The 26,571-nt window shown below is 44.6% G+C and overlaps 1 protein-coding gene across 1 annotated transcript in view; it reads right to left on the bottom strand.

Annotated features, from left to right (window-relative positions):
* Window positions 1-26,571, bottom strand: part of LOC148518859 (pregnancy zone protein-like) — a 178,516-nt gene that overhangs the window by 114,752 nt on the left and 37,193 nt on the right. Inside the window, exons 8-11 of the mRNA XM_088476942.1 lie at window positions 17,814-17,994; window positions 13,316-13,430; window positions 7,274-7,380; window positions 3,987-4,148 (exon numbers count right to left, since the gene is read on the bottom strand). Coding sequence (XP_088333068.1) covers window positions 3,987-4,148; window positions 7,274-7,380; window positions 13,316-13,430; window positions 17,814-17,994 — 565 coding nt within the window. The remainder of the gene's footprint in view (window positions 1-3,986; window positions 4,149-7,273; window positions 7,381-13,315; window positions 13,431-17,813; window positions 17,995-26,571) is intronic.

The following is a 26,571-nucleotide window of genomic DNA, read 5'->3' as shown; positions in this document are numbered from 1 at the left end:
AATTTTCCCCCTATTTTTTCTATACCAGCCCAGGTTGAAAGGTCCAGGGCTGGTTATGGATTAGTGGGGCACTCCATTTTTTGTTTAAACTATTTGACACTTTCATTTACTTTTAACCCTAAGGAGCCTGCACAGATCACAGTGATCTGTGCAGTGCATCTCCTAAACTCACCAGGTCTATTTTTTGGGTGGTTTATAAGTTTTGTGGGTGATGTTTATTTGATTTTAAAACAGCCTGTTAGTAAATCTGGGGATTCTATAATCATCTATGTAAAAGTATTGATGTTGGTCCTGTGTTCAATTTTAGTCAAAAGTCGAGTTTTGAGTCCATTTTTCAGTTGGCTTTGAGTTTAGTAAATCTTCAGTTTGCAAAATCGACAGAAAATCAGGCAAAAAACACAAAACTGACCAAAAGTAAATTTACCCCCCAGTCTCTCACCGCCTGGGGAGAGGCACTGCAGAGTCTCTGTGAGAGAAAACCTGCTACTTGGTAACCAGTTTAATGTAGTCGCTGAGTCTTTGAGTGTGACTACACTGCAACCAGCTACTGTTATACTACCAGCTGGGTCTATAAATATATTGGGGCTAATAATGTAAAGTAGTGATCTCTGTTTTAAATGTGGGGCTATTAATTTAATGATTGGTTATTTAAGCCAATTTATTAATCATGTGAGCTTAAGTAAGCATAATTATTACTTATGGGTGCTGTTAATGTTAAGACTAGTTGGAATGAGGGAGACTTAATTTGTTCACTTGGACTTCCATTAGGTAAATAGACTTCCATTAGGTAAATAGACTGCCATTAGGGAAATCAAATCTTTTTTCCAACAAGACACCATCATCCTGGGACACGGCTACACAGCAACTTATCACATTAGAAGGTAATCAAAGTTTCAAGAACATGTATAGGATATCTGGTCAATCTGCCATTTGCCCTGATTCTGGCAGCAGAGTCCTGATGGGGGGGAAGGGGGTATGTTCAGCTGTATGCTGCTCTCACATTTTGCCTATACAAGCTGCTCTTACTTTGCTGCAGAGTCCAGTGGACAAAATGGTCACGTTGCTGTTACTGTGCACACAACGGCAGCTCATTACGCTGCCTCGTGATATGGGTATCCATTCCCTTAGTTCTAGTGACATCATCTGTGGGAGTCACTGGTGCTTTGCACATGGGGCAGAAGCAGAAGCTGAGCCTCCCTCAAATGGTCCATACAGCAGCTAGAAAATTGTGATGTTTGTGTGTGAGTGTCACGACCAGGGCTTCCCAGCATGGTGGTTGACGGGTATTACCTGTAAGGTCACTGCGGCGAGGGACGTCTTGCCTTGGTGCTGGTGTGTGGCGAGGGACATTGGCTGTGCGTGGCTCTGCGCGGGCATGCTGTCACGTTGGGCTGGTGAGGCCTGGCAGTGCTTCCGTTCTGTTTGGCATGGGCGCCGCCATCTTGCCTCTGGCCATGTGATTTGCTCACCCAATCCTGGTTTGTCACATGCTCTCTCTGGCCAGTCATGGCACAGCACTTGGTATTTAGGGAGGTTCAGAGCCGCACTTCATTGCCAGTGCAACGTGTTTCTCAGCATAGTTGAGAGAGAGTTCCCTGTGCTCACCACCTGTTACCTGTGAAACGCTACCTGCCTGCTTGTCTGCTCCAACCCTGGTGGACTACCCTGCATCCTCCATTACCTTCCCCTTGCCTGAGTACCTGAGTCCTGCTGTTCACCCTGCACCTTGCCTCCACTGACACTCTGCTGGATATTTCTTCCTCAGTCTGCATTTTCCATTAATCAGTCACCACCTTGACAGTTCTCCTTAAATGCCACTCCCTGGACATTTTCTATTTAACCAGTCACTACCTGGACATTTTCCATTGCCTGTCACTAACTGGACTTTCTCCTATTTGCCTCACTACAGCTCCCAAGTGCACTTTAGTGCTATAGCCGGACTTTCTGTTTTACCACATACATGTCTGTTAAGCCACTCATTAAAAACTCCACAATATGTCACACACCCTATTGTCCCATACAGTGACCCACCGTTCTCACCTTGTCACATAAGGTGTGGGTGGGCAAAGTCTACTTCTGTACTCAAGAACACTAAGAGAGCCATGTACAAAGACTCCACTTTGTCTAGAGTTAATGTCACTCCTGCTTCAATTGTTATCGGCGGCTATCGCAAGCTTATTTTATTTTATAGAACAGACTCAGGGCCTCATTTATCAATGAGTGTTATCATTCACAACAAGTGATAAAACTAATTGTGTATGATAATGGTGCTCCAGCCAATCAGCTCCAACCTGTTATCTGTTAGAAAAATGAAAGTTGGGAGCTGATTGGGTGGAGCACCATTTATCATATACAATGAGTTTTATCACTTGTTGTGAATGATAAATCTCATTGATAAATGAGGCCCAGACTTTATTGCCATCCAGCCAAAGTGACAGAGAGCTTCCTGTTTCTTCACAAGATGAGAAACAAGTAACGGCAGCTACATGTGGCGATACCAGCGCAGGAAAAGATACCGGATGGTAAATAACCTCTCCTCTTATACCTCTTTTCCACCAAAATCCCAGGTCCGACTTGGGTTTTTGGACATGGTTCCAACCCAGGTCAGACTCCATTTACACTGCACCTTCTATCTGGGTTACTCCCAGGTCAGCCCTGTTCACACTGAACTCAGGTCTGCCCTGCTAAACCTGTGAGGTCATAAAAAGTGGGAGGTGAACAACCACCAATCAGCTCATTTTAGGCATGACCCCGATCAGATAACCTGGATTGCACCGTTTACACTGCACCATTACCCGGGTCAATCCTGGGTCCAACCCTGGTAGCTGCCTGGGTTAGATTGCCGGGGCACTTGACCTGGGATATTTTTCAGGGACCCTTTTACACTGAGCTGTGACCCGGGTAGACCCAGCAAAAACCTAGGTTTTTGCTCTGGTGTAAAAGGGGTATTAGGTACACCTGGGACACAGGTACAGCACCAGTATCCTAGCCTTCAATTAGTGCTAACAGGATGAAGGCAGAGAAATTCCTTTAGTACATTTCAAGAAGTGATATGTACAGGTGTTTTTAAATCAGTAAAATGCTCCTCCAATAGTGTGAACAATGCTGAAATCTATTTTCTTGATTTACATAAAAAGGCTTGCAAAGACTTGATCACACAGTTAATGTTGGCCTCCTGGAACCAACTGATTAATACTGTTTGGCTATCTGAGGGCCCACTTACCAAGAGGATAGCACTGGACCTTCGTGAACTACTAGACCACAGGTTCTTAAGCTCGGTTCTCAGGACCCCAAACAATGCATGTTTTCCAGGTTTCCTCACAGAATCACAAGTGAAATAATTAGTTCCACCTGTGGATCTTGTAAAATGTGTCAGCCAGTAATGAATACACCTGTGCACCTGCCTGGTGACCTGGAAAATAAGACTTGTGTGGGGTCTTGAGGACCAAGTTTGACAACCACTGTACTAGACCAATGTACACTGCAAGTCCTGAACCCATGGTAGATGTTCTAGTGATCATTGTACAGTTGACTGCTTTTATACAATTGGTTGAATTGTAACAGTAAATAGACTTTTTCATACAAATTGTATCCAATTAAAAGTTAGGTATCATTTGCAATGGGATGAAATCTACAGCCCCCATTATAACTCAAGTACACAATTCTCACTCTGCAACTTTTAAGGGTCTTTTAATTATCTTGTCTTGCTACACAAAATATGCATTTTTCCATATGGCAAAGTGCACTAGTGTGCCTACAGTACCGTCATTTCAGCAAGGGTTATTTGTAATTGTCCTGCTCCTAACATACACATACCTAGATAAATATATATATACAAAATCGGACTATGATAACATTATTGCAGACTTGAAAATGACCTTTTCTGTGTTTTATCTTTATCATTTACCTTATTTGTACAAATGTTCATGTACAAGAATAAAATAGGAATTTGTGTCATTTAACTGCTTTGTGACAATGTAACTTACGAATAATCCCTCTCCCTGTTTCCATGTAGAGGTGTCAAACGTAAAATTAGCAAGTCCATTTTTGTCAGTCACCAGTTTTAGGTCCATTTCATAATTTTCAGACACAGATAAGGAGATAACTTCATTAGCCATAGGCTGTTTGTTTTCATCAATAGCTTGCAGCTGAGAATGAGAAATGGAAACTGCTGGGTAACAGAACCTTCATATAATGAACTGTGCATATTCAGTTACAGTACCGTACATTACTGTATATTTACATAGTCCATATCCCAGTAGAAAAAAAAAACATAAGAAAGTGAAGTCATGTGTTACAGTACACAGGAAGCAAAGAGAAACATATTAAAATATTAACCCAATTTGGTACTTGCACTGCGCAGCAGAGACATATAAGTGCAAACTGTGTTTATGTTCTGTGATGCGTTTCACCTGCGATACTGTTCCGGGCTTCATCAGACCCTGACAAAGCCCGGAACAGTATAGTGGGTGAAATGCGTTGGCCATGCCCCCTTTGCAGAGCAACACCTGGAAGCAGCTGTCCGGCGGTGAGACAGACGTGCACACTCACCCCTGGCTCTCAACCACCTGCAGCAGCCAAAGACTGTCACCTTCCTGGACGCTGCACCACGAGATCCACACAAGATGGATCTCCAACATCTGGAAGGGGTTCCTGGTAAGCAAGCAAATGGAGGCACACTTTCAATTTCAAGCACCGGACACCCGGCGTCCGACCACAGGAGGCACGGAGGTAGGTGGTGTGAGCACCCAAACCTGTCCCCCAGACATTTCATGCTTAGACTATTTTAATACTCCACATTAGAGGAGCAGCGAGTTAAGGACCTGGACTGTGAACAATCATAATGACTATTACATAATGTTGCCATACATGAAACATTATCTTAATTCTAAACACAGAGTGGTTTAGTTACTTTTCTTGAACCATATGCAGCTCTATACCATTTGTGATTTGATTGTGTCTTATTATGTTTTATATGTTTTATGCTCTTATATATATTAGATGTTCCTATTATCTTATACATTTCTTTTATGCACTTATTTATGCCACAGAGCCCTTTTAATCAGCTGTTGTTTTATTTACTTTCTTAGAAATACATTTGTTATAATTTTTTCTTCTGACCATATCTCTGTACCATACGGTTACACACTGAACACTGCATACTGTACTTTCTCCAATCATACCCCATCACAGAACATAAACACAGTTCACACTTATACGTACAGTATCTGCTGCGCCATGCGAGTACCATATCAAGCATCAATTCTATTTCTATACCGGTGTATGTGGGAAGTACACTGGCAGCAGCTTCCACTACACACAACATTCTTTACCAAAGTAACTATCACCCCGGAGTAGCGCACTACACCATCCTCCTTAAAAAAATATTAACTCCCTCGCTGCTGAGGGATTTCTTACCCTTGTGCTGAGGTAATTTTTTACATTTGCACTATTCACATTCCATCAATTTTATACTGTTTTTTTTAAAAAAGACTTTATATTTCAAAAAATACCATCCCTTTTACTCATTCTAAAATGCCAATTTTTTTTCAACCTAAATGCCCAAAAAGGTGTGTGTGTGGGTTGTGTTTATTGAAAGGGAACCAAAAGCAAATGTGGTTTATTTTTTGTCTTATACATGTCACAAAAAATACTTTGTGACTCTTATTTCACCAATAATCCATCTTCCCAAAATCAGGGCAAGCGCAATACGGTAAGCCAGCCCTGCGCAGCAGGGAGGTGTTGGGCTGGAGATGCACTGCCTTCTCCATTTGTCAGATTTTGTTACCAGCGGGCAACTGGTGGCTCTTTTTCTGCAGTCGGAAGCTGGAGCTCACCCTGACCCCCACGTTCAGGCTCCTGCAGTGTGTGTAGGGAGAGAGGTCTTGACGTCTCTCCCATAGTGTCGAGCATGAGGATCTGGGGCTTCAGGTTAGTCCAATGTCACGTGTAACAATGCCCCTTCCGTAGACTGATGCAAGTGTCAATGGTGGTCGCGAGGGTGTGCCGATAGTGGTCTCTCTTGAACCACCGGCTGTGCTATAGTGCAAAGGGGTGCAGAAAAATGGTGTCTCAGGGCTTGTACTCTCCATTGCATGCTAGCTAGCGCACAAGATGAAAGCTTAAACTAGTTTTAGCATATTATCACACCCAGGCACAAGCTATGTGTAGAAAGAATATAGTAGCACATTAAGGCCAACCATTTTATAAACTAGAGAACCTACATATGGTGAAGATATGGACTTTTTATCCCTCATCTGTGGAAATTTGTATTTTTTGGGTACTGTTTCAGTTATTGCCTCGTGATCACTAGACATTAACTTCTCAGGAGGGGCATCGTTTGAAAGACGAGTCTCCCCTCTTTCAAGATAGGGTGACCCCATATGTATGCGTGCCAGTATGGGGAAGATAGGGTACATACCGTATGTGAGTGACCCCACTTTTACAAGTATAATTCTTGGCATGATAGGATGCCCGCCCACCCATATATGGAAAAAGTCTATTACCTGTAGCACAGAATAACACTGTCTGGTGATCACCGGCGAAGACTAGACGATAGCTACTACTGAGCCACGCAATTTAAAAGTGGGGACCCATCTCTTAAATATGGGTGCCCACTTGTTTCCAGCAGTCACTAATGGGGTGATAGGGCACATACTGTAGTACTCTCCCCCATATATGGAAAATGTATGATTCTGTAGTGTGGGGTAACATTGCCTAGTGATCACAAATGAACACAGACAATAAGGTACTAAAAGGCACCAACATTTGAAAGATAGGATCCCCCTCTTTCTAAAGTGAATGCCCATTAATTATTTAAATGTACTATTTATTAGGAATTGGGAACTTTTATCAGTATGTTTGCAAATCAACTTTAGTAGATGACTTCGGTACAGTCACATCATGAGGGGGGTGTGAGCCACACTCAGTTGTTACCCTCGGAGGTAGTGACACCAAAATGCCGGCTCCTCTGCAGTGACAGGAGCTGAGAGCTGCAGGGTGACATTGTCCTGCAGCACCCGGCCCTGAAATGATGTAATCAGAATCCCTGTGAGGCCACACCCTTTACTTTAGGCCACACCCCCTTTATGACACGGGCGCACCTCCAGCACGCAGGGAGGGATACTGGGACAGTCATAGTGCGCATCGGGTGTTACCAGACCCAGTGATGCCTTAGTTTCTATACACTAACATGTGTCTGCATCATATATTTTATTTTATGTAGATAAAATAGAAAAACACTCTTCCACAGGCTTACATGAAATCTCCTTACCTTGCCTGTAAATGGAACACCTGTAAAATAATATCTTTTAACACCTACAAACTGAATCTTTCTGTAATTTCCGAGGTAGAGGTTGGCTGATGCTTTCCCATTGTGACCTGTATGAAGAAGAGATTTTTATATTAATTTACGGTTATATACTGTATTTTTCAAATAGTTTTTAAATACTGATTTCCTAAAATGACAGTTAAAAGGCAATATGCCCTTTAGGCACTGTGTCAGTTTCATCAAGACTAACTTAATAATTTTTTTGCCTTACGCTAATGGATTTAATATTGTGTTGATTCTTTAGAACAGATGAAGCTTTGGACAGGTGCAATAATCAATTACAGTGCTGGAGCAGGGCTCACTGCCTCCCTGGGCCGCCCCCGCCCACAAACACATGACATGATGAGGGGGTGGTGCCACCAGCAGGAGAATGGGGGAGCTTCCTGGGCAGCTCTACACACTGCAGGGTGCATGTTCAGATCATCCAAAAAGCTCCAAGAAGCACTGCAGCAACACTGTTGGCCACAGGATGCCATTCCAGACACCCTGCTAGCCAGATGCAGGGGCCATGGGGCAGCAAGGATGTTGCCCTCAGGTCTTTACACCTTGGGTGATGGCACCACTCACACATATCTCCTGATCAAATAGATAACATTTTCTTTATAAAAGTAAAAACAAGTGGATATATTTTCAAAAGTCTCTTCCTTTATTTTGTAACCAGTGGCACAAATATTGCTGTAGTAGCTGATGTGTTGGCTAAGACGCCTGGATGGGTTTGATGTCTTGTGATGTTGTCCCGTCTGGTCTTGAGGCCTCTGCTCTGGTCTTCGAAGTATGACTGAAGGACGGTGCATATAGAACGATACACTGTCAGGATCCATCAGGATAGTCAGCGGACACAGGATCAGAAACGCCTGGGCAATTGCTGGAGTAACTCTATGGTAAGGCTAGACACTAGGTTGCTACCAGTGGCTGACTGGAATCGGACTTGCACTTGATCAGGAGACTTGAGTTGGACCAAACTCAGAATGGACTGGAGTGGGAAACTTTAACCAAACTGGAGTCAGACATGGATGATACTGCACTGGTGTGCACAGGACTGAACATGACAAGGTGCAACACTGTACTGGCTGCATATAGCTGTGCTTGAACAAGCTCAAATAGTCACTGGATGTTGGTGGAGGGAGACTGTGCTACTGGGTGAAATTGTTGGACGTGAAGGTATGTTGCATATTGAAACAGAAGATATAGGGGTTAATAACTTGGCACAGTTCAGGATCACTGCAGCAGATAAGGAAAAGCTCTTCACCAGCAGTTGAGGGAAGGCTTTAGTAAACCCCCATAATCATGAACAGGCTGGAGACACAGGTGGAATCTCAGGCAGAACTTAGGTTAGTAAAGTGTATCGCTGCTGACAGGGACAATTTTTCCCTTTTGATGCTTTACTAAGCATAATATTTTTTAAAACGTTTTTGAAAGTGGGCATGATCAAACCTCCTAGATTTGGCAATGCCCCCTCAGTATCAGGGCCAATGCCAGCTCTTGAAAGCCCTGCAGATGGAGCAGTGACTAAGCTTAATTGAGGAGAGAGCCCCTATAATGAAAATGCTTACTTTATATACAGTAGGATGAGTACAATTATATTCATAATATTGCCAGTGTGGTGATCTAGTTTATTTAGCTTCCAATGGTCATCTCAAATATACAAAATGATATGGAGATGAGAAAATAAAAAACATCTGCTGCATTAACTTAATGAGAGGAACATTATTGGTTTTCACAAGAAACATAAAGTTGAAACAAAGAATGAAAGACATGTAGTATAGGAACTGCAAACCATAAGGAGTAAAGCTGCACACACACGTAAAGATTATCTGTCAAACCAACCAACTAGTTGATTGGTTGGAATGAAAATCCGGTAAGGTATGAAAGCAAATGCCAATCAGCAATTTGCTCCCAAATGCCGGAAAATGGACAAAAACTGTTGATTGAACAAATTGTTTAGATCAAACATTAACAAACTTGTCTGAACAACGTTTTTCATCTGTTTTCTGGCATTTAGGAGCAAATTGCTGATTGTCATTTGCTTTCATACCTTACCAGATTTTCATTCCAACCAATCAACTAGTTGGTTGGTTTGACAGATAATCTTTATGTGTATGCAGCTTAAGAGTGGATATTCCTACCAGAACAATGAGATATCAGCCTAAATATTGGGCTTGTCCCAGATCCAGATACTGTAATTAGAATGTCATGAAAAACACCTGGCAGGTCACCACCATGAGTGGCTTCGCAACGCGTTTCGACACCTAAGTGTCCTTTTAAAGGATTAGGTGCTCCCATACAATGAGGCCTTTATGTACTGTCTAGGTCCAACAGAAAGTGATGTCACAGTAACCAATTTTATTTAAAAAATTTTTTAAAGAACATACCATATGGATCCAAGTGGATTCATTGCTACTTAATATTTAATGATAAAATGATAAGGGGAAATTCAACTCCCTGACATCAGCACAATGTACTTTTCTGGAATTACGCATGGCGCCTGCTTTAGAAGCGTATGCTATGCCAATGTTTTCACAATTGAGTGATTATCCGCCATCTGCGCGTGAGTCTGAGTGGCATCAAAGTACATTACTGTAGTTGCTCACAGCAACTATCTATTTGCAGTGTGATTGACAGTCAGGGAGCGTTTGAGGGAGGTAACGTGAAGTGTTGTCAAGAAATGCAGGTGTGTCGCTACCATTTCGGAGGTGTGTCTCACCCTGCTACTGCAAGCCAGTATGTAAGGAATATGGCTCCGGTGTCTCAATTTCCATGTCCATTCTGCGGGACTATAAACTCACTCAGGACAGCACCCATCAACTGATCTGCGACAGATGTTATTACTGTGTACAGATGCTGAGACAATTTACGCAGGTGCTTGGATTTGCCAAGCTGCAGGTGGGCATCTCAATACATCACTTGACGGCTGCGACATTTGCACATTTGCCTACACAGGCGCACCGGTGGTGGCGGGAACGTTCGACTCTGAGTCAGTTCCATTACTCCCACCAGAATTGCAAGTTTTCCCTTGCACCGCAGCTGGGCACTGCAGCTTGAATTGAATTCCCCCCCATACATGTAAAATTATACAAACGTATATAAAGGTTAGAAGATATACAATAAGGAGCTAAATATAATAGGGTGAAAGTCGAAAAAAAGTGAGTTTAGCGCTATACTAATAGTTTTTTCCAACTCACACATGTAATAGGCTTCGAGAACATGCATACTCACATGCTTCTCGCATTTCCACAACACGCAAAGGCCAAACTTGCATCCAGATGTTTTACCATTTTGAAGATACAACTAGCCCAATGTAATAGGATGCAAGTCAGTGGCGTAACTTCATCCCAGGTGCTCGGAGGCAAGATAAATGTTGGTGCCCCCCTCCACCAAATTAAAATTTACCTCCCCCCAGCACCTACAGTATGCCAGCCCCAGCTGCCGCCGCCCCCTTTACAGTTCCTTTTATACAGAGCCCCCAGTAGTGGTCCCCCATGCAGTAACCTCAGTAGAGGTCCCCCTATGCAGTGCTCCCAGTAGAGGTCCCCCTATGCAGTGCCCCTTATACAGTGCCCACCTATGTATTGCCCCCCAGTAATGGTCCCCCTATGCAGTGCTTCCAGTAGTGCACTTTATACAGTGCCCTCAGTAGTGGTCCCTCTATGCAGTGCCCTCAATAGTGCCCCCAGTAGTGGTCCCCCTATGCAGTGCCCACAGTAGTGGCCCCCCTATGCAGTGCCTCCAGTAGTGCCCCTTATACAGTACCCCCAGTAGTGGTCCCCCCATTACAGTGCCCCCTATGGAGAGCCCCCAGTAGTTGTCCCCCTAGGCAGTGCCCCCGGTAGTGGTCCCTCTATGCAGTGCCCCCAGTAGTAATAAAGCCCCTATAGTAATGCCCCTGGTAACAATGCCCCCTGGTAATAATGCCCCTAAAAATAATGTCCTCTGGTAATAATGCCCCTAAAAGTAATGCCCCCTGTAGTAGTGCCCCCAGTAATAATGCCCCGTGCAGTGCCACCAGTAGTAAGGGCCCCTGTAGTGCCCTCAGTTGTAATGCCCTTGTAGTGCCCCAGTGGTAATGCTCCCTGCAGTGCCCCTGTACTGCCCCAGTTGTAGTGCTCCCAATAGTGCCCCCAGTAGTAAGGCCCCGCTAGTGCCCCCAATAGTAAGGCCCCTGTAGTGCCCCCAATAGCAAGGCCCCTGTAGTGCCCCCATATGATGCCCCCAGTAGCAAGCCCCTGTAATGCCCCCTGTAGTGCCCCCAGTAGTAAGCCCCCCTCCATGCACACACATACACATACAAAAAAAACCATACTTACTTTAAACCCTGCTCCAGTGCCTGCTGCTGTCCATCCTCGGCGCCCGCTCCTCAAAACTATGGGATTGACATCATGACGTCACTCCTATAGTGCACTGCAGGACCCATAAGCTGGAGCTCAGGAGTGAGCTCCGTCCTCTGGCTGCTGCTGGCGCCGGGGGAGAGAGGAGTGAAGGAGCCGGGCTCCCGCTGGTAACACACTCTCAGCGGGCACCCGGCAAATGGAGGGTGCAGATCACTGGGCCAGTGGGACCCATAGCAACCGCACCCCCTGCACCCTCCATAGTTATGCCACTGGAGGTGGAGCACCGATCAGCGATGCCCCTTCTCCATGCATCTTCTCCTCAGCAGTGCCCGCAACAGCCGGGTGACAATTGAACCAGCTGGCCCCTTCAGGGCTGGTGCCCGGTGGCAAATTATGCCATTGTCTCTGGGAGTTCCGCCACTGGTGCAAGTAAATTAGCTTAGAATGCCGGCACTGGAATCCCGATACCTTTCAGAATCCGTCACTGGCATTCTGACGGTAAGTATTTTGGCAAGGGGAAGGGTTAGGGCTTAGGGTTAGGCACTAGGGGGAGGGTTAGGCACTAAGGGGGGACCATTAGGTTTAGGGTGTGTGAGGTGGTTTAGGCATCGGGGAGGGAGAGTTAGGGTTAGGGTAGGGAGAGAGGGAGGGTGTCGGAGTCCTAATCCTGTTGAGATGCCTGTATCGGTATTCTGAATGCTGGGATCCCAAGAGCCAGCATCCTGTACCCAATCCACGCACACTGTGTCTAGTGGTGTGTGACTGGGAGTGACTGTTGATGCTGTTTGGGAGGATGTGGTCTAGGGGTTAACGGACACAGACAGAGCTTCCCTTATAGCCCTTTGGTCTACTAGCTCCCTTTGGAGGCTGATTAAAGGCCCCCACACACGGTATGTTTTTTTTTAAACGATATGGCCATTTCCTGTATGGGCATAATAACGATGACGATGTGCGCTGTCGTTGATGGTGATCGCTGATCTCTTGAACATGTAGATAGTTCTCAACCTATCTTTCACGATTTGGCACATAACACTCCGTGTGTATGCACGATGAATGATGTGATGGCTGACAGATGTGCTGGCAGACGGATCAGGGAGATCCATGTCACATGCATCTGTGTGTCAATGACACAAATGCAGGGATGGTTCAGTGAGATCCGTCTGTGCTTCTGTGTTTAAAGAAATTAAAACCTGTGTACAAATAGAAAGAAAAATTTCGTGACCCCCCCCCCAAATAAAAGAACAACCACCCCTGGTTTTCGAGATCCAGTACTGGTTGTGCTAAATACGTTGGACAAATGATGGGTCTCCTGTATTCAGCGCAACCAGCACAAGGCTCTGATCCGGTCCTGGTTCTGGAAATACAGGGGAAAATGTGTATGGTTCCCCTGTAAATTCCAGAACCAGTACCAAATTTTTTGTAGCGGGGTGGGGGGTGTTGGCGGGGGGTAAAGCCACAGCCATTAGGTGGCAGAACACCACCTCTGTGACACCTAACTAGCATTAAAAAGTTATTGAAATTATTTTAAAATGTTTTCAGCTGTGCTTTCTCTGATCTAGCTGCTAATATTTGGCAGCTATGGTTTTTATGCAGATTTTCATCTTTGAGCAATATTATGTAATTAACTCTTATTATTATTTTTCATTCAAATTCTTACCTGTGCCTTCTTCTGTCAGAGAAGATTTAATTTTTAGATATGTTTCACGATCTGATCTTGAGAAATTGAAAAAATGAAGGTCAATCTCCCTGGATAGACATCCTTTGCTGTCAGTCTACAAAATATAGGGTCTACAGTATGAATAAGATATTTATATTATAAATGTATGCAAACAATTTTAGTGAAGAAATCAAAGGTATCAGTGGAATGTGGGCTACCCTCTATATCAGTGGGCAGGGCTGTGTATGCCCAAGATTAGTTACAATGACTAACAATATCAGGTAAATGGGTAGCTTAGAAATATTGTAGTCTCATCTTACATTACTGTGGCATTTATTCCCTCTTCCCTCCATTCCCAAAAAGAACATGGGACATTATTTTACTGTATTTGTGGTTAACTATAGCACCATCCAAATATACATGTATATTTGTAAAATCTAAACATGCACAGTATATGTAAAGTTTGGAAATGTTTTTTGGGACTTGCAAGAGGCCTGTTGTAAAATATTACCATGCCTCTATTCCCAAGTCTGAAGACTGGAGAGAAGATGCAAAGAAATTGTTCCCAACAGCTCTAGAAGGTTTTTAGTAAACCTGAATGTAGCAAGGACTTCATGGTCTTGCAATGTTGTTAAACTAGTGTTATTGTGTATCCAGATTTCAGGAATAAGAGACTGGAAGCCTAGGTTCTTCCAGCAGCTCTGGAAGGGTTGAAATTAATCAAGAGGGAATGTGGCCTTCTGTAATTCCCAGGAGGTCAAAGGAGTGCTGTGAACATATAATCTGACATTCTGCTCGATCGTAGAGTACAGATGGACATGGGATGTCTGTTTCTCATTAATCTTTTGGAGCCAGCATTGGGTGGGTACTAGTTCAGATATTAATGGTAATAACTGCAGTTTTGAACATTAAAAACAGTGGGCGAGGTGGCCTTCCACGTGTAGATTTATGGGTCTTTGGCATACACACAGTGCCGTAACAGGACAGCACTCTACACAACAAAATGCTGTAGATTGGAAGTCAATCCTAACATTATTACATTTTGGATTTTCCATGACATAATCAATATAATTTCTATTTAAAAGAGACATTTAAATTAATTACTTGAGAGTTAATAATGCTTATTGTATATTGAAATTCAATGCAAATCATATGAAAATGACAATTGACTATGTAAGTGTATGTGTTTCATAATATGGACCTCATTCAGACATGGATGTAAATGCATTTTGTAGTTTTTTTGGCCACAATTTTTTTTGTGTGCATTTGTTCATACTTTAGGATGTATTGGTACAAACTGTGAGAAAGCTGACCACCAAAAAGATGCAAATGTTCCTGTTTTGAGATAAGTGATTTGATGATATTGAAACCCATCCCATTTCAAGGAAAGTCAAATCCGCCCAACTCAGAGTAGGACTGAGATCTGAAAAAATGAATATGCTAAAACTCGCTATATACAATCAGCTCCTACAGATGTGCCCAGATAGTTTGTTGCTCCATACAGCCATGTAGCGTGCCATGCATCTCGCGCCACACAGTTGCCTTGAGTCATGCCACACAAAATGTTTCTTAACGGAACGTAGTGTAGCACTGGAAAAAAGTCATATCATGTAATACAACTTTTTGTCCACCAGGTGTCACTTCTCCTAAACTACACAGGACATGCGTCAGAGTTCCAATGTATTTTCTGTATCACCGCCCAATGATTGACTGAGAGAAGCTGTGATTCGGTACACTATAGTATAGCATTTTGGTCATGGAATCAGGGCTGTAGAAGAATGTGTAATAATGTAATAAATAGTAACAGTACAGTATGTGTGTGAATCCTGTACTGTTAAAAAAAAAATTAAAAATATATATATATATATTTGTCTCATGGGCTCAGACAGGGGTCATAGGCATGCACTGCTTTCACTGAGACATGATGAATGTGCTTACATGTACTGTACATGGCATGACTCAGTAGCGCGAGCATCTTTATGCAACTTTTTACCTTCAAATGCATCTGAATCATACAGTGAATCAATTTGATAGCACAAGCAGCTTCTGCTGACTAAAATGATATGCAGCATGCTTATATTCTGTGAGCCAGTTTGGGTGTATCTGCATGCGAAATGTTATGTTACACTAACAGCGACTGTAACACTTTAACATAGTGATTTGCTTACAGGTACACCCGTACTGGCTCACAGAACATAGGCATGCTGCATATCATTTTAATCAGCAGAAGCTGTTTGTGCTAATAAGATCCATTTTAGAGTAAAAAGACTCATACAAGACACATAAAAGGTGCTTGGCACTACCGAGTCACACAGCACTCCTGCTGTGTGTGGAGCAACTTGTAGCGCACAGAGGATAGATGTATGTGGCGTCATCTCTATTACTGTGCTGCAAAGTCCCTGTCCCTAAAAGTGACAGTACAGTAGATGCATATTACTATACGGAGTCCCAATAAAGCAGCCGTACAGTAGCTTACATTGACCAGAAGACACACACTAAGCATTACATAATGACAAAGCAACTGAAGTTCAGTTATTTTAAAGAACTCTACTGAACTGAATGCATTTCTCTCAACATCGCACCGCAGTACAAATGTAATCAGTGGAGCACTCGCCAACTAGAGGTAAAGCAGTGTATTAAATGCCATGGCTTATCTTTTGTTGTAGAATACCACAGTACGCCACAGTACAGCCATCACATAATGTTCCATGGCGCGACACAGGAGGCCTGAATGGCGCGCTATGAGCAACAAACTAGCTGGGCACATCTGTATATGTGACAATGATTTTAGATTTTCTTATTGCATCAGTCAAACGTGTTTATAAACATTTGTCCTATTATATTGCAAAATGTGGATATAAAATACAAAATTATAGACTTTTGGTTTAGAAAATCAGAAAAAATGTCAATGGGTCCCTGTCACAGTTGGTGCTAGCGAGTTACCTGTATCAGGTGATGAACTGGAATCACTGGAGGCCGGCTGGACTGGAAACATGGTTAACATGAATAGCTCTTTATTATAAGAAGTGGGTAGCAGTGAGAACTGCCTTTGGTGATGAGTGACTGGAACTGGAAACTGGAGACGTTGGAATGAGACCAGAAGGAACTTGGAGGGACCGGACAGGGACCGGCAGGTAGGCTGACTGAGCTGGTCGGGGTACCAGTAGATGAGCCTGCAGATGGATGGTAGCACGGAAGCTACTTGGTGCAGCTAATGAGCCGTGAGGTGAGTGGACTTGGAGGAACCGGATTGGGACCGGCAGGAAGACTGGTATCTGGATGGCTACGTGGAGCGGCCGGTTAGCCGTGGGTAGACGCTGGTAGCTGGGTGGCTACGTGGAGCAGCTGGATAGCTGTGGGTAGACGCTGGTAGCTGGGTGGCTACGTGGAGCGGATGGATAGCCGTGGGTAGACGCTGGTAGCAGGGTGGCTACGTGGAGCGGCTGGATAGCCGTGGGTAGACGCTGGTAGCCGGGTGGCTACGTGGAGCGGCTGGATAGCCGCAGGTAGACGCTGGTAGCTGGGTGGCTACGTGGAGTGGCTGGATAGCCGTGGGTAGACGCTGGTAGCGTGGAAGCTACTTGGTGCGGCCTGGGAGCCGTGGGTGAGAGATGGTAGAGTGGAAGCTACTTTTTGCGGCCTGGGAACCGTGGGTGAGAGATAGTAGTGTGGAAGCTACTTGGTGCGGCCTGGGAGCCGTGTGGAGAAACTGGTAGCGTGGAAGCTATGTGGAGCGGCCTGGGAGCCGTAGGTGAGAGTCTGGTAGCGTGGATAGCTGAACACAGCAGGCTTACGGATAGCACTGGTCTAGGAACCAGCAGGAGCCTGGGACATACTGGCACACAGAGGTACAGCTATAGCACAAGCAGTACACCACGGAACGTAACACGATGTTCAAGCACTGAGTGCTATTAGAGGAGGATCTATATACCTAGAGTCTGGCAGCGATTGGTGGATACAGACAGGTGGTCTGGCAGTGGCATTCAGAGTGGAGCAAGGCACAGCATGCAGAGGGAGTGTTCATCTCTACAGCCCTTGAGAATCAGGACCACACCTGTGATGCCAATTAAGACTAGCAATGCTCACAGACAGAGCAGGGTCCAGGTGTTTAATCAGTGTGGGGAGGTGAGAGTTCTGCACACACAGAGATGTAACAGCCAGCATGATTCAGCCAGAGCAGATGTCCCAGGAGAATTACAAACAGATCCATGGAGCAGCTGGCAGAGGTAAGTCACAAAAGGTAAAAACTAGCCAGGATTGTGACAGTCCCTAATTTGGCTAGTGCAATGCTGTGAAAATATTTAGAATTAGTCTTTTATAGATCTGAATTTCACATTTTTTTATGTTTTTAGCTATAACAGAGATTAATTCAGAACAAAATAATAAAATGGGACTGAAAAACATTAATTTCAATATAGATCATTATGAATATTTGTCTTTTTTATAATCAATCTTCTTTAATCTATCAATCAGTCTTTTTTATAATGGTTCCTCTTACCATCACATTACGTATCTGTAAGCAATGTTCAGAATGTTCTTCTTCATCATCATCTTTATGGACAATTACATGTCCCCCAGGGTGCCACCTATAGTCCGGGTGCTGTCTCCAGAAGGCAGCAATTGAACTAGGACAGACCATAAGATGAGCGGTGCCCTGTACTGGCTTTCCATAGGTGTAACTAGAAAAAGATGAGATGAGTTAAAGATATTACTGCTGTCTCAATTTATTCATTTCCTTCCTTTAAGTTTGGATGGTGTCTGTAACTTTATGGCCTGTCCAATTATATAGGTGTGTAGATTGCCAGCTTCGCGGGCAAGTACATTTTTTATTTACAGATGTGTCCTCATACACCTTTTCTTTTTGTGCCATGTTGCGTGAGATGCCTGGCATGACTTAGATGCTCTGTCATGGGTAGCGATTCCTGTATTTTTTCCCCAAAAGTTTTTGTCTTAACTTGCTAATAGTGAACTAAGGTCCTGATTCAGCCTCGGACGAAAGTAAAACATTGGGCCTTGCATTTTACTAACGCACATACAACCAAGACGCACTGCACATGTCACCAGCAGCAGACACAGGTCAGGACTGCATAGAGACCCATACAGTTCCTATAAGCATAGCATTCCTGGGCAGTAACAGAGGGGAGGCTCAAGTCAACAGGTGTGCCGGGGCCGTGTCAGAGTCATGGACTCAGTCAGAAGATGCAGTTCCGCTGACCCTTGTGGGCAAATTCCAACAGACATTCTAAGCAGCAATAGGCTTGCCCAGAAGTCTGATGATGCGGCCAATGTCCGCTCGATGGTGTGCCTTTGTGTTCGTCACAATGGATTACAGCTGCAGCCAGTGGGCCCCTTAATAGACAGCCCATTGGCTGCAGCATTAACATAATCTTGCAGTAGTGACTGTAACAAAAGTAACTGAGAAGCTTATAGTGTACAAAGGGACTCAGGTATATTTACTAACCTGTGTTAGGAGATAAAGTGAACGGTGATAAGGTACCAGCCAATCAGCTCCTAACTGCCATTTTCCAAACAGCCTGTGACATGAAAGTTAGGAGCTGATTGGCTGGTACCTTATCACCGTTCACGTTATCTCCTAACACAGCTTAGTAAATAGACCTCTCAGAGCGTTATGCTATGCCGATGTTTTCGCAGCTGTGCGATTATCAGCCATCTGCTTTTGCATTACCATAGTACCTCAAAGTGACTATTTATTTGCTGCGTCTTTGTATGCAGATGTTTGGATTTGTAAAGTTGCTGCTGGGCGTCGTCTGAAACTTTTGCATATTTTTGCATAGCAGCTGCGTACACAGAAGTGGCAATAGTGTACCCCTCTAAATCAGGCCCTAAATTGCTAATAGTGGGCCTGATTACAATGTGGGTGTTATTGCACAACAGCAAGGAAGCAGCTGTTCTGTGCCATCCAGTAAAATATTTAAATGCCGCTGGAGGACTCAGGCGCCTCCTGACAGCAATTGCGATCTGAGTTCAGCATCCATAGACACTGCATCGGATCACCATCGCGACCATCGGGACCATCTCGACCATCGGTCACGATTGCAACCGCACAGTTTGGTCTCAGTAAGCTTCAATTTAATCAGGCTGGCAGCTTGCTAGGACAGGAAATCTGCACTTTTAATGACGGAGACATGTCCCCCGTTTCCGGGAACGCAGCCCAGCCATACCCCCCGCTCTGCCTCCAAACGCTGCAGCATGTCAAACATGCTGCGGCTTAGGGGGCTCTGCAAGCGAGATCACAGGACCCGTTCTGCTCTGCACATGCGCAGAATGGGTCCTGCATATGCGCAGACCCCCAAAAAGTCATATAAGTAGGTAAACCATCAGGTTCACTAACCATCAGGTTCACTAATCTGAATCAGGCCCAGTGTACAAATGATATTGTGTAATGCTGCAGATTAAGATGCATATTTTTAGAAAAAATTTAATTAAAAAAAAGTTGCATAACGTGGCTAAGTCACAACATCCTTCTAGATGAGGAGTGTATGTCATCGTACCGCCTAGCACATTACAGTGCCCAGTAATACCCTTGTGCTTTAGGTTGCACTGTATAGTGAATATACCTGTTGTGTCCCTGTGTCTCTATGCTACCTGTTGTTCTACCAAGTTAAATAAACTAACTAACTAACTGGTTAAACTGTACCATGTGTGGACTAATGACCACCAGCACCATTCTACTGCGCAACACATTTAACATCCTAATCACTCTGGCCAAATGTATTGTCTTCTTGATGGATATGTATATTTAACATCTAGGGGTCTATTTACTAAGCAGTGTTAGGAGACAGAGTGAAAAGTGATAAGGTGCCAGCCAATCAGCTCCTAACTGCCATCTCACAGGTTGTGTTTGAAAAAGGACAGTTAGGAGCTGATTGGCTGGCACCTTATCACTTTTCACTCTGTCTCCTAACACTGCTTAGTAAATAGACCTTTTAGTGTCCTTCAAAGACACATTCTGTTAATAGGTTATAACCTAGACGTGCTCCAGCAGCCTCAAGCTAATACTGTCGGTTGTTGAATCCAGTGTCCTACCCCATGCAATACTCTGCTAATAAGTTATGGGCCCAGGCAGTGCTAGAGACATCACAGTGCTTCAGTAACAGATAACCAGTGCAAGTGGGATCTGAACTAGGGATGTGCGCCGGACCATTTTTGCCGGATTTGGATTTGGTTCTAATTCGTCGTCCGGCTTTGGATTTGCCAAACTGCGGTGACTGGCTTTGGATTTGGACTTCGATTTTTTGCCAAAATTGGCAAAAAAATCTAAAATGATATAAATTGGGCTTTTTTTCTTCCTAGAGTGTTATTTACCTCAATAACATTAATTTCCAGTCATTTACAGTCAATTTAGACCACCTCACAGCTTAAATTATTGTTTTCACCATTATTGGCTAAGGGTTGCAGTGAGCTGACTGGTTACCAAGTGTCAGAGCAGCGGCGCAGTGGCACAGACACCACAGTTTAAAGCACATCTATGAAACTATGCCACACAGCAGTGGCAGAAATGAAAGGTAGTGCTAGATGGAATTGTCCTTGTGCCCTCCCACCCACCCTTTATGTTGGATCTTAAAAAGGACATGCACACTTTAACAAACGAAGCATTTCAGCGACAGGTACTGCCACTTTGTGGCTGAAGTGCTTGGTTTGTTTGGGCCCCCACAAAAAAATCTTCCAATCTACTAAAGGCAACAGGTCTACAGTGGCATGATGTCACCATCATTGCCATCCTCACCCTCATCAGTGTGTACATCATCCGATTCCTCACACAATATCAGTTCATCCCCGCTGGAATCCACCATTACAGAAGTATCTGTACTGTGACGTGATGGCGGGAAAGGTTTTCCTCGTGAAATTTCCAGTTCATTTTAATGAACATCATTTTTTCTACATTTTGTGGAAGTAGCCTCCTTCGTCATTCGCTCACAAGGTTCCCGGCTGAACTGAAAACTCTCTCCGAGTACACACTGGAGAGCGGGCAGCTTAAGTAATGCAAAGCCAGTTTATACAAGGGTCTCCAAATTGCCTTTTTTTTCTTCCAATATTCGAAGGGACTCTGTGACATGTCTACGTGTACGGTGTCCTGAAAATAATCCTCCACCATTCTTTGGATGGTAATCGTATTAGATGGAGTTACGGTAGAGGTGTCACTGGTGTTGGGCAAATCTTTTAGACCAGACCAGATGTCAAAATGTTGACTTGACTTATCTGCATCACCACTGGGTCTTTTGGAAAAGGTGCATTTTTTTCTGGCTGCTGCTGGAGAAAACGAAGGAGGAGACGTCATCGTAGTGCCATATGTCACTTCAGCTGCCAACTTGCTCACCAGGAGCACTTTGGTTCTTTTAAGATCTGGGTCAGTTGTAAAGAAAGATACAGCATATGACTTGAACCTAGGATCAAGAATGGTTGCTAAAATATAATGATCAGATTTCAAGATCTTGGCCTCCCGTGGATCCTGGCGAAGCGAACAAAGGACTTGATCTATCAGTCCAGCATACTTTGCGGAATCACTTTGTTTAATCTCATCCTTCAATTTCTCCAGCTGCTTTTCCAAAAGCGAAATCAGGGGAATCACCTTACTCAAGCTAGCAGTGTCAGCACTCACTTCACAAGTGGCAACTTCAAATGGTTTGAGCACCTTGCACAAGACAGAAAGTACTCTCCACTGTGCTGGGGTAAGGTACATTCCCCCTCCTCTCCCAATGTCATGGCTTGTCGTATAGCTATGGATGGCTTTTTGCTGCTCCTCCATCCGCTGAAGCATATACAGGGTTGAGTTCCACCTCGTTACCACTTCTTGCTTCAGTTGATGGCAGGGCAAATTAAACTGCTCTTGCAGGTGCTGCACTCTCCTGCACGCTGTTGCTGAATGCCGAAAATGTCCCGAAATTTTTCGGTCCACAGACAGCATCTCCTGCACGCCCCTGTCATTTTTAAAAAACCCTGCACCACTAACAGGGGATGTGTTGGAATTCACCCAGCTGTAATGCTTTCACTATATTTGTAGCATTGTCAGAAATCACAAATCCTGAGGAGAGTCCAAGTGGGGTAAGCCATGTTTCTATGACATCTCTTAGTTTTTCTAAGAGGTTGTCAGCGGTATGCCTCTTATTGAATCCGGTGATGCACAGAGTTGCCTGCCTCTGAATGAGCTGGTGTTGTTTGTTAGATACTGCTGCTGCTGAAGGCGATTCACCCACCCAGTGGGCCGTCACAGTCATGTAATCTTTAGTTTGTCCACTACCGCTTGTCCACATATCTGTGGTTAAGTGGACAGTGGGTACAATAGCATTTTGCAGGCCAATAATTAGGTTCTGTTTAACGTCCTGGTACAACCGAGGAATGGCTTTTCGGATAAAGTGAAACCGAGATGGAATTTGGTACCGGGGACACATGACCTCAATTAGCTGTGTAAATCCCACTGCATTAACTGCGGATATTGGACGCAGATCTAATATTAGCATAGCTGTCATGGCATCAGTGATCCGCTATGCGACAGGGTGAGAGCTGTCATACTTGCTTCCCCTTGCAAAAGATTCTTTAACAGTCAATTGTTTTTTCGGTATACTGCTTGTAGTCTTCTTGGTCCACTTCTGTGATGAAGATCCACCAGCAGCAGCAGCAGCAGCAGGCCTAGCGCTCAAAGATTCAGTTTCTTCTGAGGTGTCCTGGAAATTGGAGGAGTCACCGTGATTTAGCATTAACAAATTGGATGTTGTACTACCACTGATCATTCCTGAGGATATTGAGGAGGAAGGTGTTGTCGGCGGAGATTGCAGGTGCTGGGATTTAGTAGAGAGAAGGCATCTAGCTAATGCTGGACTGCTTGTTGTTATTTTTTTTGCAGTAGTTTCTGTTATCAAACACCTGTCATGAGCTCGCTGCAGATGATGAAATAGCATAGAGGTTCCTAGATGCTTAACGTCCCTACCTCTACTAACTGTGGTCTCACAGAGGCTACAAATGGCTTGACAAACATTGTCAGGGTTTGGGTAAAAGTAATTCCACACAAAAATGTGGATTTGTTGGTTCTATGCCCAGGCATGGCAATGGCCTTCTTATCTTGGCCAGGAGCTGCTTCCACTGGTGCCTGACTTATACAAATAATATCCTCATCCTCAACATCCTCATTAGTGCCAGCGTCAGCTGCACATATATTCCTCTCATCCTCTTGCAATTCCACGGTGGCATCCTCAATTTCTATGTCCTCGGCAATACTGCTCATCCCCACAACTACAGATGGAAAAGAAACTGTGGAGGGCGGCTTCTCTGAAAGGTCAGGCTTACACATAGCAATACCACTCATGGACCCACTTAGACTCTCCTCAGGGATTTCTGACATTTGTGTTTCAAAAAAACACAGTTTGTTCTACTGCCTTATTGGTTTTACATTTTTTCACACTTCTGTAGTCTGATTGAAAAGGTCTTTTATCATCATGAGAGGCACAAGATGCCTCACTGACAGTTGCACAACCACCAATCAGAAATAAAGGGCAAAGCCTGAGTCTTTTCTTGCCACTACATGTGGTGAATGGTATGTTGCCAATTTTCTGCTTCTCTGCAATAGTAGTAGTAGTCTTTAGAGGTTTTTTTTTTGTCTTTACCCCTGTGAAATCTAAATTTTTTTATTTCAGGTTCCCTAAGTTTTTAAAGCCTCTACGCCCTTGAGCATCAGCTTTAGATGAAAGTGATGGACTTCCAGCCGCGGCAATGCTAGCATTTACATGTTGTTTCTGCTCTCCTCTCGGTTCATTCTCGTGATCCATATTACTTTATCACTATGAACTGGGGTCACGGAGCTTGTATACACACGGTGGGCTATGCCCTGTCACGGAGCTTGAATAATACACACTGGGTTTATGCCCTGTCACGGAGCTTGTATAATACACTCAGTGGGCTATGCCCTGTCACGGAGCTTGTATACACTCAGTGGGCTAAGCCCAGTCATGGAGCTTGTATAATACACTCAGCGGACTATGCCCTGTCACGGAGCTTGTATGCACTCACTGGGTTTATGCCCTGTCACGGAGCTTGTATAATACACTCAGTGGGCTTATGCCCTGTCAAGGAGCTTGTATACACTCAGTGGGCTTATGCCCAGTCATGGAGCTTGTATAATACACTCAGTTGGCTAAGCCCTGTCATGGAGCTTGTATAATACCCTCAGAGGGCGATGCCCTGTCACAGAGCATGTATAATACACTCAGTGGGCTTATGCCCTGTCACGGAGCTTGTATAATAGACACAGTGGGCTTATGCCCAGTCAGGGAGCTTGTATAATACTCAGTGGGCTTATGCCCTGTCACGGAGCTTGTATAATACACTCAGTGGGCTATGCCCTGTCACGGAGCTTGTATAATAGACACAGTGGGCTTATGCCCTGTCACAGAGCTTGTATAATACTCAGTGGGCTTATGCCTTGTCACGGAGCTTGTATAATACACACAGTGGGCTTTGCCCTGTCATGGAGCTTGTATAATACCCTCAGTGGGCTATGCCCTGTCACAGCGCTTGTATAATACACTCAGTGGGCTAAGCCCTGTCATGGTGCTTGTATAATACCCTCAGTGGGCTATGCCCTGTCACAGAGCTTGTATAATACACTCAGTGGGCTATGCCCTGTCACGGAGCTTGTATACACTCAGTGGGCTTATGCCCTGTCACGGAGCTTGTATAATACACTCAGTGGGCTTATGCCCTGTCACGGAGCTTGTATAATAGACACAGTGGGCTTATGCCCTGTCAGGGAGCTTGTATAAGACTCAGTGGGCTTATGCCCTGTCACGGAGCTTGTATAATACACTCACTGGGCTATGCCCTGTCACGGAGCTTGTATAATAGACACAGTGGGCTTATGCCCTGTCACGGAGCTTGTATAATACTCAGTGGGCTTATGCCCTGTCACGGAGCTTGTATAATACACACAGTGGGCTTTGCCCTTTCATGGAGCTTGTATAATACACTCAGTGGGCTATGCCCTGTCACAGAGCTTGTATACACTCCGTGGGCTTATGCCCAGTCACAGAGCTTGTACAATACACTCAGTGGGCTATGCCCTGTAACGGAGCTTGTATAATAGACACAGTGGGCTTATGCCCTGTCACGGAGCTTGTATGCACTCACTGGGTTTATGCCCTGTCACGGAGCTTGTATAATACACTCAGTGGGCTTATGCCCTGTCACGGAGCTTGTATAATACACTCAGTGGGCTATGCCCTGTCACGGAGCTTGTATAATACTCAGTGGGCTTATGTCCTGTCACGGAGCTTGTATAATACACTCAGTGGGCTAAGCCCTGTCACGGAGCTTGTATAATACCCTCAGTGGGCTATGCCCTGTCACAGAGCTTGTATAATACTCAGTGGGCTTATGACCTGTAACGGAGCTTGTATAATACACACAGTGGGCTGTGCCCTTTCACGGAGCTTGTATAATAAAACTCAGTGGGCTATGCCCTGTCACGGAGCTTGTATACACTCAGTGGGCTTATGCCCAGTCATGGAGCTTGTATAATACACTCAGTGGGCTAAGCCCTGTCATGGAGCTTGTATAATACCCTCAGTGGGCTATGCCCTGTCACAGAGCTTGTATAATACACTCAGTGGGCTTATGCCCTGTCACGGAGCATGTATAATACACTCAGTGGGCTATGCCCTGTCACGGAGCTTGTATAATACACACAGTGGGCTTTGCCCTTTCACGGAGCTTGTATAATACACTCAGTGGGCTATGCCCTGTCCCAGAGCTTGTATACACTCAGTGGGCTTATGCCCAGTCACAGAGCTTGTATAATACACTCAGTGGGCTATGCCCTGTCACGGAGCTTGTATAATAGACACAGAGGGCTTATGCCCTGTCACGGAGCTTGTATGCACTCACTGGATTTATGCCCTTTCACGGAGCTTGTATAATACACTCAGTGGGCTTATGCCCTGTAACGGAGCTTGTATAATAGACACAGTGGGCTTATGCCCTGTCAGTGAGCTTGTATAATACTCAGTGGGCTTATGCCCTGTCACGGAGCTTGTATAATACACACAGTGGGCTTTGCCCTTTCACGGAGCTTGTATAATACACTCAGTGGGCTATGCCCTGTCACGGAGCTTGTATAATACACTCAGTGGGCTATGCCCTGTCACAGAGCTTGTATACACTCAGTGGGCTTATGCCCAGTCACAGAGCTTGTATAATACACTCAGTGGGCTATGCCCTGTCACGGAGCTTGTATAATACACACAGTG

This window comes from Taudactylus pleione, unplaced genomic scaffold (assembly GCF_031769625.1).
Source record: "Taudactylus pleione unplaced genomic scaffold, aTauple2 ptg000198l, whole genome shotgun sequence".
Classification (NCBI taxonomy): Eukaryota; Metazoa; Chordata; class Amphibia; order Anura; family Myobatrachidae; genus Taudactylus; species Taudactylus pleione.
This window is presented reverse-complemented; position numbering and strand designations above follow the sequence as displayed.